At 46.3% G+C, this 16,622-nt stretch overlaps 1 protein-coding gene across 1 annotated transcript in view; it reads left to right on the top strand.

The window, feature by feature from the left end:
• The window catches only part of MYO1F (myosin IF), a 72,804-nt gene that overhangs the window by 54,099 nt on the left and 2,083 nt on the right, over nucleotides 1–16,622 (top strand). The window contains exons 20-27 of the mRNA XM_015810035.1: nucleotides 544–658; nucleotides 1,770–1,939; nucleotides 3,761–3,906; nucleotides 6,696–6,842; nucleotides 9,321–9,469; nucleotides 12,953–13,039; nucleotides 14,821–15,034; nucleotides 15,661–15,830. Of these exons, the coding sequence (XP_015665521.1) occupies nucleotides 544–658; nucleotides 1,770–1,939; nucleotides 3,761–3,906; nucleotides 6,696–6,842; nucleotides 9,321–9,469; nucleotides 12,953–13,039; nucleotides 14,821–15,034; nucleotides 15,661–15,830 (1,198 nt within the window). The remainder of the gene's footprint in view (nucleotides 1–543; nucleotides 659–1,769; nucleotides 1,940–3,760; nucleotides 3,907–6,695; nucleotides 6,843–9,320; nucleotides 9,470–12,952; nucleotides 13,040–14,820; nucleotides 15,035–15,660; nucleotides 15,831–16,622) is intronic.

The raw sequence follows: 16,622 nt of genomic DNA, 5'->3' as shown, positions 1-16,622 counted from the left end.
GAAGGATGCAAAAGAGGATGCAGCCGTTGTAAATATGAACCAGCTGCCAAGCATCTGAATTTTGAACATGTGACTATGAGGATGCTGCAACGGTCGTGTGAAAAATGATCCTAAGTCACTTTTTTCAATGATGTTGTAACTTCAAACGGTCACTAAATGAACCGTTGTAACGCGAGGACTATCTGTATTTGTAGCTCGGCACTGATGATGTTACTTAGTTTAGGCAATGAAACATATTCAAGAAAACAACCAAGCTCAGAGAGCACCAAGGACCCCTCATATCCTAAATCCACAACAGGCAGATAATATTTGGAAAGGGATCGCTAACTCACATGTGAAGGGGAGGGGGTAGCACAACTCAAGGTGTAAGATTCTGTTATTATAGCCATTTCGATAAAAGTAGTTTTAGCCTTCCTGTGGGGTTGTGTTCTTGGTCTGGCCTACCTGGTGGGGCTGATAGGAGATTTTTAAAAGCATAACTGCAAGGGTGGTCCTCCTTCTCTTCTGCTTGCCTTCAAGTGATATTTTTCTTTCTGCTGCCAGCTCTTCCTCCTTGAGGAAATGCGGGAACGGAAGTTTGATGGGTACGCCCGGGTCATCCAGAAAGCGTGGCGCCGTCACATCGCCATCAGGAAGTATGAGCAGATGCGAGAAGAAGGTAGGAAGGGCCCTTGTTCTCAGGACATGATGGTATCCACTAGTGAGGCCACACTTGCAATACTGCGTCCCATTCTGGTCACCATGTTACAAAAAAAGATGCTGAGTCCCTAGAAAATGTGCAGAGAAGAGCAACAAAGACAATAAAGAGTCTGGAGGTTAAATAGTATGATGAACGGTTGAGAGAGCTGGGTATGTCCAGCCCATTGAAGAGAAGGGTTACGGGGACATGGTAACTGTCTCCAATACTTGAGGGGCTGTCACAGAGAGGAGGGGGTTGACTCATTCTCTAAGGCACCAGAGGGCAGGATAAGAAGAAGTGAGTGGAAGCTTGTAAAATTGAGATCCAACCTAGAAGTAAGGAGAAATTTCCGACAGTGTTCCATCACTGGAGATTTTCAGAAATAGACTGGACAACCATTTGACCAAGATGGTATAGCAGTGATGGCGAACTTTTTAGACACCGAGTGCCCAAAAATTGGCCCCGCCCTGCTCCATCCCCTGCCCCGCCCCCACCCCACCTGCCCGCAGGGCCATTCACTGCCTCCAGTGCCTGCCACAAATCACCCAGGCAGCCCAGCAGGGCCATGGCGGCCACGCTCTCTGCCCGTGCCCCGCAGCATCAACTGTGCAGGATGGGGCATGAGGGCAGAGTCTTGTCTACGCTGCCTGGCTGCGCTGCTCCACGTGGGCCACGCTCGGGGACGACTCTCCTCCAGGGGCGCTGCTGGTGAGGAGGGGGTTGTGGGGGGAGGCAAGGCTGGGGCAACGGCACATGTGCCCACAGAGAGGGCTCCGAGTGCCATCTCTGGCACCCGTGCCATAGGTTCGCCACCACTGGTATAAGGTCTCCTGCCTTGAAGAAGGGGATTGGACTAGAAGACCTCCAAGTCCCTTCCAGCCCTGTGATTCTACGTTGGATAGTAACTGCAAGTGAGATTCAAAGCGGTTTAAAACAAATTTTTATTTCTTTTTCACATTTTTGAACTGCACATCTCCCCCACGTTTATAATCAGTAACATTATTATCAGTCATAACGATCTGTACGGAACTTATCAAAGTCTACTGCACTTCACTCTTTGTTCTTCCCCTGTTATCCCTTCTTCATCAAGCGTCCCATATCCTATACAACTTCAAAGAGAGACGACGGAACAGCATCAACCGGAATTTTGTGGGGGATTATCTGGGCATGGAAGACAAACCAGAACTACGCCAGTTTTTGGGCAAAAGGGAGAGAATCGATTTTGCCGATTCAGTCACCAAGTACGACAGGCGGTTTAAGGTAAGATGGAGCTTAGCTTCCACCGTGAGGTGAAGAACCAAAAGCTGCGACCTCTTTTTCCGAAAACCTGCAAGAATTCTTGGCATTTGTCAAAGAGTTTTAAAATGTTGAAACAGCTTCACAGACTTTTGGGAGAGTGTGTGTCAGGGCTGCCCCCAATCGGTCCCTAGGAAAGAAAACCCTTAACTCCATAGAGTCAGAGAAAAAGGCACTTTTACTAGGAAAGAACTGATTGCAGCAAAAACCAGGCAAGGTCTGAAGTAAACACGAGCGAAAAGACAAATTGAAAATAATCCCAGAGCCAACCGCTCTGTAGCCAGGCAACCAGAGTCCAATCGTTAGCCAGGAGGATGTTTTGGGAACGTCTCCAGTCCAGGTGCACCAGTCCTCCTTCGTGCATGCCTTTCCCAGGACGGTTGGCCTTGAAGATGTTAAACAACCCAAGCTGAGCCCAGGCCTCCCCATCGCTTCTAAGATATTCCAGTCTCACACCTCCTACATCAGTGATGGCGAACCTTTTAGAGATCGGGTGCCCGAAAACCACCGCCTCCCACCCTGCCTGCTCCGCCCCCACCCACCCCCTGCCCCACCCGCCTGCAGGGCCATGCACTGCCTCCATGGCCTGCTGCAGCAGATTGCCAGGCAGCCCTGCAGCACCATGGCAGCCATGCTCTCTGCCCACACCCTGCAGCATCATCTGCACACTATGGGGAGCGAGGGAGGAGTTTTGTCCCTGTTGCCCAGGGGTGATTCTCCTCCAGAGGGGCTACTGGTGAGGAGGGGGCCGTGGGGGGAGGCGGGGCTGGGGCAACGGCGTGCGTGCCCACAGAGAGGGCTCCGAGTGCCGCCTCTGGCACCCGTGCCATAGGTTCACCAGCACTGTCCTACATGCTTCCTCCCCCGCCCCCCCAAATGCCAGTGGTGGGATTCAAATATGTGAACAACTGGTTCTCTGTGTGGATGCCACTTCCGGAAGTCCATTCTGGGCCTGGGCAACAAAAAATTAGCTACCGGTTCTGCCGAAGTGGTGCGAACCGGCTGAATCCCACTACTGCCAAATACCCATTGCTTTCCCCCCCCCTCTGTTTCCATGGCAGCTGGTAGCAAGCTTGAAGGGCAGCGAAGAGGGCCAGGCTGACAGTATGGTTTACTCAAGTTCAAGTGGTGATTATATTTTATGCTTGTATTAGTACTGAAGAAAGTCTGAAGCTATTTTGTTTCTATACTGGCAGTTCTCAGTTCTTATGAGCACAACCGAGCCTCAAATTTCCATTTAAGCAAGGCAGTTGTTGAGTTTTGCCCCCGTTTTAATGACCTTTTTTGCCACAGTTGTTAAGTAAATCACTACAGTTGTTGACTGAATCATGCAGTCATTAAGGGAATCTGGCTTCCCCCGTTGACTTTGCTTGTCGGAAGCCAGATCCCATGACCTCAGGACACTGCAACTGTCATAGATACATGCCAGTTGCCAAATGTTCAAATTTTGATCACGTGACCGTGGGGATGCTGCAACGGTCGTAAGTGTGAAAACCCGTCATAAGTCAATTTTTAGTGCCGTTGTAACTTCAAACGGTCACTAAACGAATGGTTGTAAGTTGAGGATTACCTGTACTGTCTTTTTCCTTCTTGTCTGCACCCCCCTAATTTTGCTTTTTCCCTTGAAACCGTTTTCTCTGGTTCGTTGTATTTTATATTTTTCTGAAATTTGGCAGTCGTAAAAAAACACAAACAAAAAGCAAAGGGATTTTTTTCAGCAGATTACCACCTTGCAAAGAGTTCACACATCTTGCCATCTGCCTCTTATTTTTCCCATCTGCTCAGCCCATCAAGCGGGACTTAATCTTAACACCCAGACACCTGTATCTGATTGGCCGAGAGAAGGTGAAAAAGGGTCCTGAGAAAGGGCAGATCCAGGAGGTGCTGAAGAAGAAAGTGGAGGTCCAAAGAGTGAATCGAGTGTCTCTCAGGTAAGCTGCGTTCCCATCCTGTAAAAAGCAACAAGGCCACAGCATCAAGTGGCTTTTGTTAAAAGACAAAAAGATCCAAAAAGATCTTGACAGACTTGAACAATGGGCCCTATCCAACTGTGGGAAGTCAGAGCCCCAGAGAAGGAAATATTAAAAAGGCAGAAAAATATTTTTCCTCAAAAAGGATTTTTAAAACCAAAAACCAAACCTGGCATCATCATCTCTTTGCCCCAAGCAGGAACCAGCCCTATAGAAATGCAGATGTAAGACCATCAGGAAGGTTGGAGCCAGGAAACTCAAGAAAGACCAAAGAAATTCTTAAGAGTCATTAGCCCCATCCCCAGGGAAGCAGATGACTTTTGGGACATAATATGACTAACCGTTACCATCAAGTAATACCAGAGAGGCACACCTGGGCTCAGGTCAGAATACGTGACACAGGAAATATCCTCAAAGTTCATGCCACAGGAACAGGAAGACTTCCAAATAAAAAGCTAGAGAGGGTATAAAAAGCTACTGGCCATGTGCTCAGTCTCTTCTTCTCTCCTCTGCTCTTTCCTGAAGAACCATCTTTCTGCTTCTGCAATAAACTGTAACCATCTTCCCAAAGCAGTCGCCATGTTCCTTATTTAATAATAATAATGATAATATTCCCGGCTTGGATGAACCAGGATGAAGACTTAGTTCTGACACAACAAAATGAGTTTCAATGTGGAGAAAAGCAAAGTTTTACATTTAGGCAGGAAAATCCAAAGGTAGGAGTACAGATTAGGCGAAACCTGGCTCAAAAACAGTAACTGTAAGAAAGACCTTGGAGTGCTAGTGGACGATCACTGAAGCATGAGCCAGCCGTATGCTGCAGCAGCCAAAAAAGTTAATACAATGCTTGGTTGTATAAACAGAGGCATAGAATCAAAATCACGTGAAGTATTAGTACCGCTTTATAAACCGTTAGTAAGACCCCACCTGGAATACTGCATCCAGTTTTGGTCACCACATTACAAAAAAGATGTTGAGACTTTGGAAAAAGTGCCAAGATGATGAGGGGCCTGGAAACAAAAACATATGAAGAACAGTTGCAGGAATTGGGTATTGACCAGTCTAGAGAAAAGAAGGACTAGGGGTGACATGATAGCATTATTCCAGTATTTGAGGAGCTCCCACAAAGAAGAGGGGGTCAACTTATTTTCCAAAGCACCAGAAGGCAAGACAAGAAGTAATGGATGGAAACTAATCAGGGAGAGAAGCAACCTGGAATTAAGGAGAAACTTCCTAACAGTGAGGACAATTAACCAGTGGAACAGCTTGCCTTCAGAAGTTGTAGGTGCTTCATCACTGGAGGTTTTTAAGAGAAGGACAACCATTTGTCTGAAATGGTATAGGGCAGGGGTGTCAAATTCACCGCGTCACGTGACATGTCGCAACTTAGCACAACTTTTTCCCCCTTGCCGGAGCTGGGGTGGGTGCGGCTTCTGTGTGACATATCCGGTCTGTGGGCTGGCAATTTGACACCCTGGTATAGGGTCTCCTGCTTGAGCAGGGGGTTGGACTAGAAGACCTCCAAGGTCCCCTCCAGCCTTATTCTGATTGATTGAAGAAGCCCCAGCAGGTATGTTTAAAAAGGTCATGTGGTTGAAATCCTGCATGTAACACATATGGAAAAGCTTGAGTCATGTGCTCACAGCCACTATTTTGACTTTTACAATGCCCCTATGGACATCCCTAGGCTCCCGCCATTCTTATGTTGGAGAACCAGCTATCCATCTAACCCTCCAACCTCTTCTTCATCTCCCAACCTTGAGAACTTGAAGATGTGTGGACTTCAACTCCCAGAATTCTGGGAGTTGAAGTCCAAAGAATCTCCAAGCTCTCATGGTTGAGAAGCACGATCCTAAATTGTGAAGGAATTGGGGATAGTGACATTGGGGATACTGTAAGGAAGGAAAGGACACAACTGGCACAACAGGACAAAATTGTTTCTGGTCACACCTGTCCCCTGCTCATTGAACAGAAGCCTTGAGTGCAGGAAGACACCTCCCCCCATCTTGCACTCACCCTTGAATGGGGAAATGCCACCCCCATCCAAGGTCAAAATTGGAATTTCTTTCCTGTTGCAGCTCTTTTGTTGGTGTTTCCCCCCCCTTATTGCCAAGTTCACAGGCTCAACTGCTTCTTCCAGACTCTAAGAGCGGCGATCAGTGGTGGGATTCAGCCGGTTCGCACCAGTTTGGCAGAACAGGTAGCTAATTTTTTGTTGCTCAGGCCCAGAACGGACTTCCGGAAGCAGCATCCACACAGAGAACCGGTTGTTCACCTATTTGAATCCCACCACTGGCAGCGATGCATAATCAGGCCAGAAGACTTAAAAAAACCTTTGTCTTAAGAGCTTGAAGAAAAGGGATTTTTGCTGTTGTTGGTCCTTGCAAGCCGAACCACTCTGGCTGAAGTCCCTCTTTGGCACAAGCGTTATTTGGTGCTCCTGGGGCTTGAAGGAATCTGTCCTACTTTCCAGAGAACTGACATCCCTTCCTTTCTTCTTCTTCTTCCTCTTCTTCTTCTTCTTCTTCTTCTTCTTCTTCTTCTTCTTCTTCTTCTTCTTCTTCTTCTTCTTCTTCTTCTTCTTCTTCTTCTTCTTCTTCTTCTTCTTCTTCTCCTCCTCCTCCTCCTCCTCCTCCTCCTCCTCCTCCTCCTCCTCCTCCTCCTCCTCCTCCTCCTCCTTCTTCTTCTTCTTCTTCTTCTTCTTCTTCTTCTTCTTCTTCTCCTGGCTCTTTATTTCTGGGTCTCCCCAGCACGAAACAGGACGATTTTTTTATCTTGCACGAAGCCGAGGCGGATACATTCCTGGAATCCATCTTCAAGACAGAAGTCATTAGCCTGCTGTGCAAACGCTACGAAGAAGCCACCCGAGGAAAACTCCAACTCCATTTCAGTGACACGTGAGCAGACCAAGGGGGGGGAAGGAGGGTTTGGCTGGAAACCTAATTTATTTGCCAAGGGCCGCTCAGAGAAAAACCAGTTCCCTGCCTTGACAATGGGGAAACAATTTAAAACCTCCCTCAGCTTCTCAGTCACTGCCGTTTCCCACAGCAACCATCAGCCGGAAGTGTGCTTAGTAGTTTCCCCCCCCCCCTTTTTTTTTTTTCTCTGCCATTGTCTTAGCTGCGACGGATTCATCGGACTTCAGGTTTTGCTGAAAATCATTGTATGCGTAGAAATCATAGCAATCGGATTGGAAGTAAAAAGCCCCCCCCACCTCCAAGTATCAGGCCCCAAACTAAGAACGACACGTGTTTATTCTTCCAAGCTGAGCTCTTTATTATTTTTATACCTATAGGCAAGATCTTGCCAGACTGCGGACATCATTATCTGCATCTGCAATTTACTCTGTGACTTATTAGGGAGGGGCTGTCTTCACCATCTTTCTCTCACGCGTACAGGTAGTCCTCAATTTATTTGTTCAGTGACCATTCAAAGTTGCAATGGCACTGAAAAAAGAAAGAGACATATGATCGTTTTCCACACTTACGCCCAGTGCGGGATTCACATATGTGTGGATGCCATTCCCAGAAGTCCATTCTGGGCCAGGGCAACAAAATATTAGCTACCGGTTCTGCCGAACTGGGTGCGAACCGGCTGAATCCCACCACTGCTTACACCCATTGGAGCAACCCCATGGTCACGTGTTCAAAATTTGGAGGCTTGGCAACTGGCATGTATTTAACGATGGGTGCAGGGTCCAGGGGTCACCGGATCACCTTTTGCGACCTTCTGACAAGCAAAGTCAATGGGGAAGCCAGGTTCACTTAACAACCAAGTTACTAACTTGACAGCTGCCGTGATTCCCTTAACAACGGTGGCAAGAAAGGTTGTAAAATCGGCAAAACACAGTTAACCACTGTCTTGTTTAAGAGTAGAAATTTTCGGGTCAGTTGTGGTTGTAAGTCAAGGACTTACCTATATAATATCCAGACTGTGAGCAAAAGTATAGGTGCCTCTAGAGGTTCTGAATACTCCAACGATGGAAGTTTTTAAGAAGAGACTGGACAACCGTTTGTCTGAAATGGTATAGGGTTTCCTGCCTGAGCAGGGGGTTGGACTAGATGACCTCCAAGGTCCCTTCCAACTCTATTATTATTATTATTATTATTATTATTATTATTATTATTATTATTATTATTATTATTACTACTACTACTACTACTACTACTACTACTACTACTACTACTACTACAGGTAGTCCTTGACCTACAATCACAATTTAGCTCAAAATTTCCATTACTAAACAAGAAAGTTGTTAAGTGAGTTTTTTCCCATTTTATGACCTTCCTTGCTACATTTGTTAAGCAGATCACTGCAGTTGTTAAGTTAGTTTTTATGTGATTTTGGCTTCGCCATTAACTTTTTTGTCAGAAGGTCACCAAAGGGGATCCGATGACCCCGGGACACTGCGACCCTCATAAATACAGGCTAGCTGCCAAGCCTGCCAATTTTGATCATGTGCACACAGGGGATGCAATGGTCATAAGTATGAACAATGGTCATAAGTCCCTTTTTTCAATACGGTTGTAACTTCAAACAGTCTTTAAATGAATGGTTGTAAGTTGAGGACTTAAATAAATAATATATAAATAATAGTATAGAAGTTGTAGTATATAATAATAGTATATAAATAATCTTGACTGCTGACCACTTATGGCCAACTCATCCATAAATGTGTGTAATCTCCTTTTAAAGCTGTGTTTTTGTGTCTCTCGCCATCTCTAGTGACAGTGGCTTAATTCTGATTTGCATAATAAAGTCATTTTTTTTTTTTTGCTGTTCTCAAAGTCCATCCTATCGATGGGCAAAACGGTGCTTTGGTCCATTTTGGCTCCCCTGGATGAATCACCAGAGGCATCTCGGTCAACTCCCAAGTATAGGATTTGAAGGGTTTGAGGCTAGAGGTGGCCCCCACCCCATTTTAAGACCAAGGCAAACCTTAAGTGTTATAACCTGGATCAGCGGTTCTCAACCTATGGGTCGGGACCCCATTTGGGGTCGATCGACCATTTCACGGGGGTCGCCAAGCAGGGCTGTCCGCCATTTTTTCCCCCCTTTTCCAGAGGGTGCCTTACCTCCCTTGAGCTGGGCCAGCTGGTGGTCGGCCTGCTCCGTCTCTGCCGCTTGCCAGCTACGCCTCGGCCGGCGCAGGGGGCGGAACCACGCATGCACGGCACTCCCGGGCAGGGAAAGTCCTCGACTTACGACCAGTTGGGTAGTCCTGGACTTATAACCGGTTTAGTCCTCGACTTACGACCGGTTTAGTCCTCGACTTACGACCGGTTTAGTCCTCGACTTACGACCGGTTGGGGGTCACGGCATTAAAAAGGTTGAGAACCACTGACCTGGATTGTCTTCCTCTTTCTTCATTTCAGACTACAATTCCGTGTGAAGAAGGAAGGCTGGGGCGGAGGCAGCACCCGGACGGTGACTTTTATGAATGGTCCAGGCAACGTGGCTCTTCTCAAATCCTCGGGAAAAAATCTCTGTGTCAGCATCGGGAGCGGGCTGCCTAGGAATTCCAGTAAGTGTCAGGCTTATGGGTCTTGCCTGAGAGGCCAACAGGAGGGGGCCAATTCAGAGGTTGAAGGAACCTGGTCAGCTGAATCCTTCCTGGCACTCTTCCAGCATCAATAAGGCCTTGGTTTGACTGGCTGGAGACTAGGAGAAGGTGAGGCAAGAGAGGCTGAGATTTCAAAGCTTCAGATTTTTCCAGCTGTCCATAGTCAGGCAGGTCCAGTTGCTCTTAATTATTCTTTGCCTGATTTTTGCATGCCGCTACACAAATCCTGGCAACCTTCTGTGTTATTTCAGGCTTGATGTCGGGAAATAGAAATCGCTTATACTGTTGATCCTGTTTTGCTAGTCAGGAGTTGGGTAATTAGAGCATTTCGAAGTTTTGTATAAAACTGGCAGTACAAAAGAAGAAGGTTTGTGCTGAAGTGCCGAAGGGAGAGGGTTACATCAGGCTAAAGACCAGAGTTATGTGTTTTGTTTTTCTCCTCTTGCCCAATAGATCAATCTGGGCAAGTGATTTTTCCGTCATCAATTCTCTTTATGTCCATTGTTTGAAGGCGCTTTTGTGCAGAGAGTTTTCAAAAGTATGTTGCTTTTTGTGTTGGGAAAAGACGCTGCAAAACAAAAATTAAACTTGTTGTTAGTTGCAAAGTCATGTCTGACCCATCGCGACCCCATGGACAATGTTCCTCCAGGCCTTCCTGTCCTCTACCATCTTCTCGAGACCATTTAAACTCATGCCTGCTGCTTCAGTGACTCCATCAAGCCACCTCATTCTCTGTCGTCCCCTTCTTCTATTGCCCTCAATCTTTCCCAGCATGAGGCTCTTCTCCAGTGAGTCCTTCCTTCTCATTAGGTGGCCAAAGTATTTGAGTTTCAACTTCAGGATCTGGCCTTCTAAAGAGCAGTCAGGGTTGATCTCCTCTAGGACTGACCGGTTGGATCGCCTTGCAGTCCGGGGGACTCGCAGGAGTCTTCTCCAGCACCAGAATTCAAAGGCCTCAATTCTTGGCGCTCAGCCTTTCTTATGGTCCCGCTTTCACAGCCATACATTGCAACTGGGAAAACCATGGCCTTGACTGTACGCACTTTTGTTGGCAGGGTGATGTCTCTGCTTTTTAGTATCCTGTCTAGATTTGCTATAGCTTTTCTCCCCAGGAGCAAGCGTCTTTTAATTTAAAATTAAACTAGCATAAGTTAATTTTGGCTCATAAATGTGTCCAAAAAGGGCAGATAGATAAATATTGATTTAGCTTTGATAACATCTCTCCCGTCCTAGTTTAGGCTTTTAAAGAGCAACACACAGGGAAAATCTATTCATTAGAATGCCTATATATAGATAAATATATAAATGCTTTCTAAGTTGGCATTAAAACAACGGCAGTGTTCATGTTAGCCAAACTTTGGAGTGGGCATGATTTCTTCCTTCCGTTCTGTTTTGCCAGGCAGAAAGAAGGTTTCTCTCCTTTGATATTTATTTTTTATGTATCCTCGACTTACAACAGTTCATTTAGGGATGATTCGAAGTTGCAATGGCACCAAAAAAGTGATTTATGACTGTTTTTTACACATGATCATTGCAGCATCCCCATGGTCGCCTGATCAAAATTTAGATACTTGGCAACTGGCTTACATTTATGACGGTTGCAGTGTCCCTGGGGGGTCAGGTGATCCCCTTTTGCAAACTTCTGACTAGCAAAGTCATCAATTCACTGAAGGACAGGCAGTCCTCGGCTTACAACCATTAATTTAGTGACCGTTCAAAGTTACAATGAAAAAAAAGACTCATGACCATTTTTCACACTTACGACCGTTGAAGCATCCCTGTGGCCACGTAATCGAAACTCAGATGCTTGGCAAGTGGTTCATACTTATGACAGTTGCAGTGTCCCGGGGTCATGTGATCCCCTTTTGTGACAAGCAAAAACAATGAGGAAGCCAGATTCACTTGACAACTGTGTTACTAACAACTGCAGTGATTCACTTAATAACTGTGGCAAGAAAGGTCGTCCAATGGGGCAACTTAAATGTCTCACTTAACAACAGAAATGTTGGGCTCAATTGTGGTCGTAAGTTGAGGACTACCTGTATTTGGCTTATATGGCCACCCATCCTCAAGCAATGCTTCTGGAAAGTGTACAACTATTGAAAAAATACAATTAAACCAACAATCCAGCTAACTATTGTACATTAAATCCAAAAAGGTGAAATTGCGTAATGAAGGGGAGGGAGTGTGCGCTCCTTGTCAGTTCTGTTGTGAGCAGAAATAATTGCAGACAGATGGTCTCATAAATAGTCTAGACCAGGGGTAGGCAACCTTGGCTCTTTTATGACTCGTGGACTTCAACTCCCAGAATTCCTGAGCCAGCATGGCTCAGCTTGGAAACTCTCCCTTTCCCCTCAGCATGGCTGGCTCAGGAATTCTGGGAGTTGAAGTCCACCAGTCATAAACGAACTAAGGTTGCCTACCCCTGGTCTAGTCCTATGGCTACATATGTCTTTAGAGATACTGGTAGTCCTCAACTTACAACCACTCCTTTAACGACCATTCGAAGTTACAACAGCACTGAAAAAGTGACTTATAACCAGTCTTCACATTGTACAACCATCGCAGCGTCCCCATGGTCATGTGATCAAAATTATATGCTTACATGTATTTATGACAGTTGCAGTGCCCCCAAGGCCATGTGGGAGGGGGGCGCATGACCATCCCAGCCAGCTTCTAACAAGCAAAGTCAAGGGGGGAAAATCCAGATTTGCAACAACCACGTGATTTTACTTAACAGTTGCAGGGTTTCTCTTAACAACCGTGGCAAAAAAAGATCTTAAAATTGGGTGCAACTCACTTAAACACCACCTTGCTCAGCAGCGGAAACTCTGCTGCCAATTGTGGCTGTAAGTTGAGGATTATCTGGATACCTAAAGAACAGGTAGTCCTCAGCTTACAACCACAATAGAGCCCAATGTCGCTAAGTGAAACATTTCTTCGGTGAGTTTTGCCCCATTTTACGACTTTTCTTGCCACAGTTGTGAAGTGAAGCTCTGAAATTGTTAAGTTAGTAACCTGGTTGTTAAGTGAATCTGGCTTCCCCATTGACTTTGCTGGTCAGAAGTTTGCAAAAGGGAGTCACGTGACCCCGGGACACTGCAGCCGTCATAAATATGAACCAGTTGCCAATTTTGATCACGTGACCACAGAAATGCTGCAGTGATCATGAGTGTGAAAAACAGTCATAAAGTCACTTTTTTCAACCACATTGTAACTTTGAACAGTCACTAAGTGAACTGTTGTAAATCGAGGACTACCCGTACTTGAAAAGGTTTTTTCACTGTTGGCCTCAAATCACTGGTGGCCCATGGAGAAATCTGTGCTTCTGCAGAGACAGTATTTATTTGGGCACTCAAAGGTTAACTCCAGGTAAAAAAAATGCCGTCAGAGAACTTCCACCTTCAACCCTTCCTTCCTTCCTGTTTTTTTCTCATCCTATAGAGCCCACCAGGAAAGGAATCCAACAAAGCAGAGGGCGTCCTCCCAAGCACCCACCACCATCCCGAGCTGCTCCAGCGATTCCAAGAGGTAGGAAGTCTGTGCTCAGCTTTTAAGACTATTGTGAGAGCGTTAGACAGGAGAGAAGTAAGGAGAACATTTGAGGGCCTGGCTGAGGAACGAATGAAAACGTGACCTAGCCAGGAATGGAAAACTTGCGGCCACGGGCCACGTATCAAGCCTCCCAACCTCTTTGCCGTTACCCCGGGAGTCCCCAACGCGGTCTCACTAATATACAGAAGCACATCGCTGACTTAGGGTAGTAGGCTTCCTTTTTTGTTGTTGTTGAAAATAAATAAAAAGAAATAGGTGTTTGAATCTATTGTCAAGTGCCAGGAAAATCAGGAGATCCAGTTCAAATGTATATAACAATTTATTGTAAGCTTAAGCTCCCTACAAGAATCTGATCTACTAGTGGCCCAGGGAAATTAGCGGGAGATAAGAGTAGAAGGAATTCAAGATGGACTGGACTTAGATCCCTTGTGAGTTCAAAGGGACTCGTGGCTGATTATGTGTTTGACTCCTCCCTCCGGCTCAGCCTGGTTCATCTGCTACAGCTATTATTTAAGTAGGAAAACAAGCAAACCAAACAAACAACTACTGGCTCAGGAATTCTGGGAGTTGAAGTCCACGAGTCATAAAAGAGCCAAGGTTGCCTATCCCTGTACTAGGCTATACCAAGAACCGATAATAGAAGCTAAAATATGCAGCCGTGATCTTTTTTTGTGATGTCATGGCTATGCTCTATGAATTCATAGAGACCTAGCCCTAACCCTAAGTGGATTTGCACCCAAATGGGAGTTTTTCCCCATGTATTTTACCAGGAAACATAGATAAGGCGGGATCGAAAAATCAGTGCCCTCCTAAGTGTACCAATGCACTATAAATCCATTGGCGAAGTCCATTTTGCTATCCAAATTCATGGACATCTAACCCTAATCCTAAGTGGATTTGCTCCCCAATGGAATTTTCCCATGTATTTTACCAGGAAATGTAGATAAGGCAGGGTTGAAAAGTCAGCGCTATCCTAAGCATACTGAGGCACAATGAATCTGTTGACAATGTCCCCTTTGGAGTGGGTAGTAAGTCTGAAGGGGAAAAACACCTGATGTGTGATTTTTTTGCTGGTGATTAGTCTCTATGTTTTTTTAAATATATATATATATATATATATATATATATATATATATATATATATATATATATATATATATATAAAGAATAGTATCATCTCCTTCTAGGTATATACATCATATAGAACAGAGGTCCCCAACCTTTTGTACCAGAGACCGGTTCCGTGGAGAGAGTTTTTTCCACAGACTGGAGGGTGGGTGGTTTTGTGTGCTGCTGGCATCTCGCGGATGGGGCTTTGCTTGTTTGTACGGCCCAGTTGCTGGCATGCTGCAACCCGGTACTGGTCCACGGCCCGGGGGTTGGGGATCCCTGATATTGAAGCCTGCAGATTTTAAATTTGGCAACTTTAAGATATGTTGACTTCAACTCCCAGAATTCTCTTCTTGGCTGGGGAATTCTGAAAATTGCAGTTCACACATTTTAAAGTTGCCAAGTTTGAGAAACGCTAATTTAGAGAGTTTAGCATCTAGAATCCACCAGATACGTTGAGCTATACTTTCATAATTTTAAGCCTGCATGGCCTTAGGCTCTCTAAGAATTTGAGGGACCTCTAAAAAAAGTCTCTTATCTCCTACACTGCAGAGTCTAAGTGAGGAGCAAGGGGGCTAGTATCTGCCGAACAACTAGTATGCAAAAAGTGGATGGTTTAGTAAGACTGCTGTTTGTACCACTTCTAGGAGGAAATCAATCGGTTATCTGCAGGAATGGAGCTGCTCAACTTCCTTACAACACCAGGCAACAAGAACAGACCTATTGCAGTCCCCGAAGGCCTGGACCAGGACCGCCAGCCACGGCACCTCCGAAACAAAGCATGGCACGGCGGCCAAAGGCCAGGTTACCCCCAAATCACAACATGGAGTTCCTCAGTGTCCCCGACCAGGGCATGGCAGGGTATGTGCTGTTTTGTTTTTTAAAAAGCTAAAGATTTCCCCTGTCCAGTGGTGTCCGGCTCTAGGGGGCATTGCTCATCTCTGTTTCCTAGCCAAAGGAACCAGCATTGTCCAAAGACGCTTCCATGGTCATATGGCCAGCATGACTATATGCTGAGACACACAGAACACTGTTACCTTCCCACCAAAATGCTCCCAGTGTTCTTGAATATCCTTTTACTGCTGTCTTAGGTTATTTTATTATATTGTTTTCTCATATTGCCTTGGGGGAAAAAAACCTTAAAATACCAATAGGATATAGCTAGCTCAGAGTTGAACTAGGGAGTAATTGGTGCTCTCTGAGCTTGGGTGCTTGCTTGCAGATGTTTCATTACCCAATTAGATGATACCATCACTGTACTGATGATATTAGCTAGTCGGGTGGCGAAATGTCTGCAAGCAAACAACCAAGCTCAGAGATCATCAAGGACTCCAAAAAGCCTTAAAATAGTCACATGGTTGCTTGTTGTTCCACCTGCACCCCAAAATATTAGTGATCCAACCTTGCTGGTCTGAGACAGAGCAATACACCAACTAAGCTTGGATGAGCTGTGGGTAACTTATTCACTTTTCTCTCCAATGTATCAGGACACAAAGGAAAAGAAGCATTAGCCAAAGGCCACCTCCTGCTGCAGGAAGACCCAAACCACAACCCAAGGTCTCTGGACCACGTTGTCGGGCTTTGTACCGGTATCTTAGTCAGGATGTGGACGAGCTGAGCTTCAATGTGGGCGATGTCATAGATCTCTTGATGGAAGGTAAGGGGACTTGGCTCTGGCCCAGTGGTTGTAGCTCACCAGTATTTTTTTGTGAGCAGGGGAATGGAAAATCCCCAGACTTGCTGTGGGGAATTATCATAAGTGAGAATCCAGGACTTTCGGTTCTGATGTAAACATGCCTTTAAGCTTAAAATTGGAATGATTTAAGACAGTGATGGCGAACCTTTTAGAGACCGAGTGCCCAAAAACTGGCCCTGCCCCTACTCCACCCCGTCCTGCCCCCGCTCCGCCCCCCCATCCCCTGCCCCACCTGCCTGCAGGGCCACTCATCGCCTCCAAGGCCCGCCGCAGATTGCCCAGGCAGCCCAGCAGCGCTATAGCGGTCACCCCCTCTGCCCGCGCCCTGCAGCATCAACTGTGCACGATGGGGTGTGAGGGCAGAGTCTTGTCTATGCTGCCTGGCTGCCATGTCCTTGGCTGCGCTGCTCTGCGTGGGCCACGCTCAGGGCGACTCTTCTTCAGGGGGGCTGCTGGAGAGGAGGGGTCGTGGAGGGAGGCGAGGCTGGGGCAACGGCACGTGTGCCCACAGAGAGGGCTCCGAGTGCCTCCTCTGGCACCCGTGCCATAGGTTCGCCACCACTGATTTAAGATGTGAGTATTTGCAAAGTTAGTGGGGCGCGATGGCCCAGTGGTTAAAGATGTTGAACTTGTCAGGTGGAAAGCTGACGGCCCACCAGGTTCAAGACCCAAGCACACTGCACGACGGGCTGAGCTCCCGTTACATGCCCCAGCTCCTGCTCACCTAGCAGTTCTGAAGCATGCAAATGCAAG

This window comes from Protobothrops mucrosquamatus, unplaced genomic scaffold, assembly GCF_001527695.2.
Source record: "Protobothrops mucrosquamatus isolate PMUCROS unplaced genomic scaffold, P.Mucros_1.0 scaffold6, whole genome shotgun sequence".
Classification (NCBI taxonomy): Eukaryota; Metazoa; Chordata; class Lepidosauria; order Squamata; family Viperidae; genus Protobothrops; species Protobothrops mucrosquamatus.
Note: the sequence above shows the minus strand (reverse complement) of the source record. Positions and strands in the feature narration are given on the sequence as shown.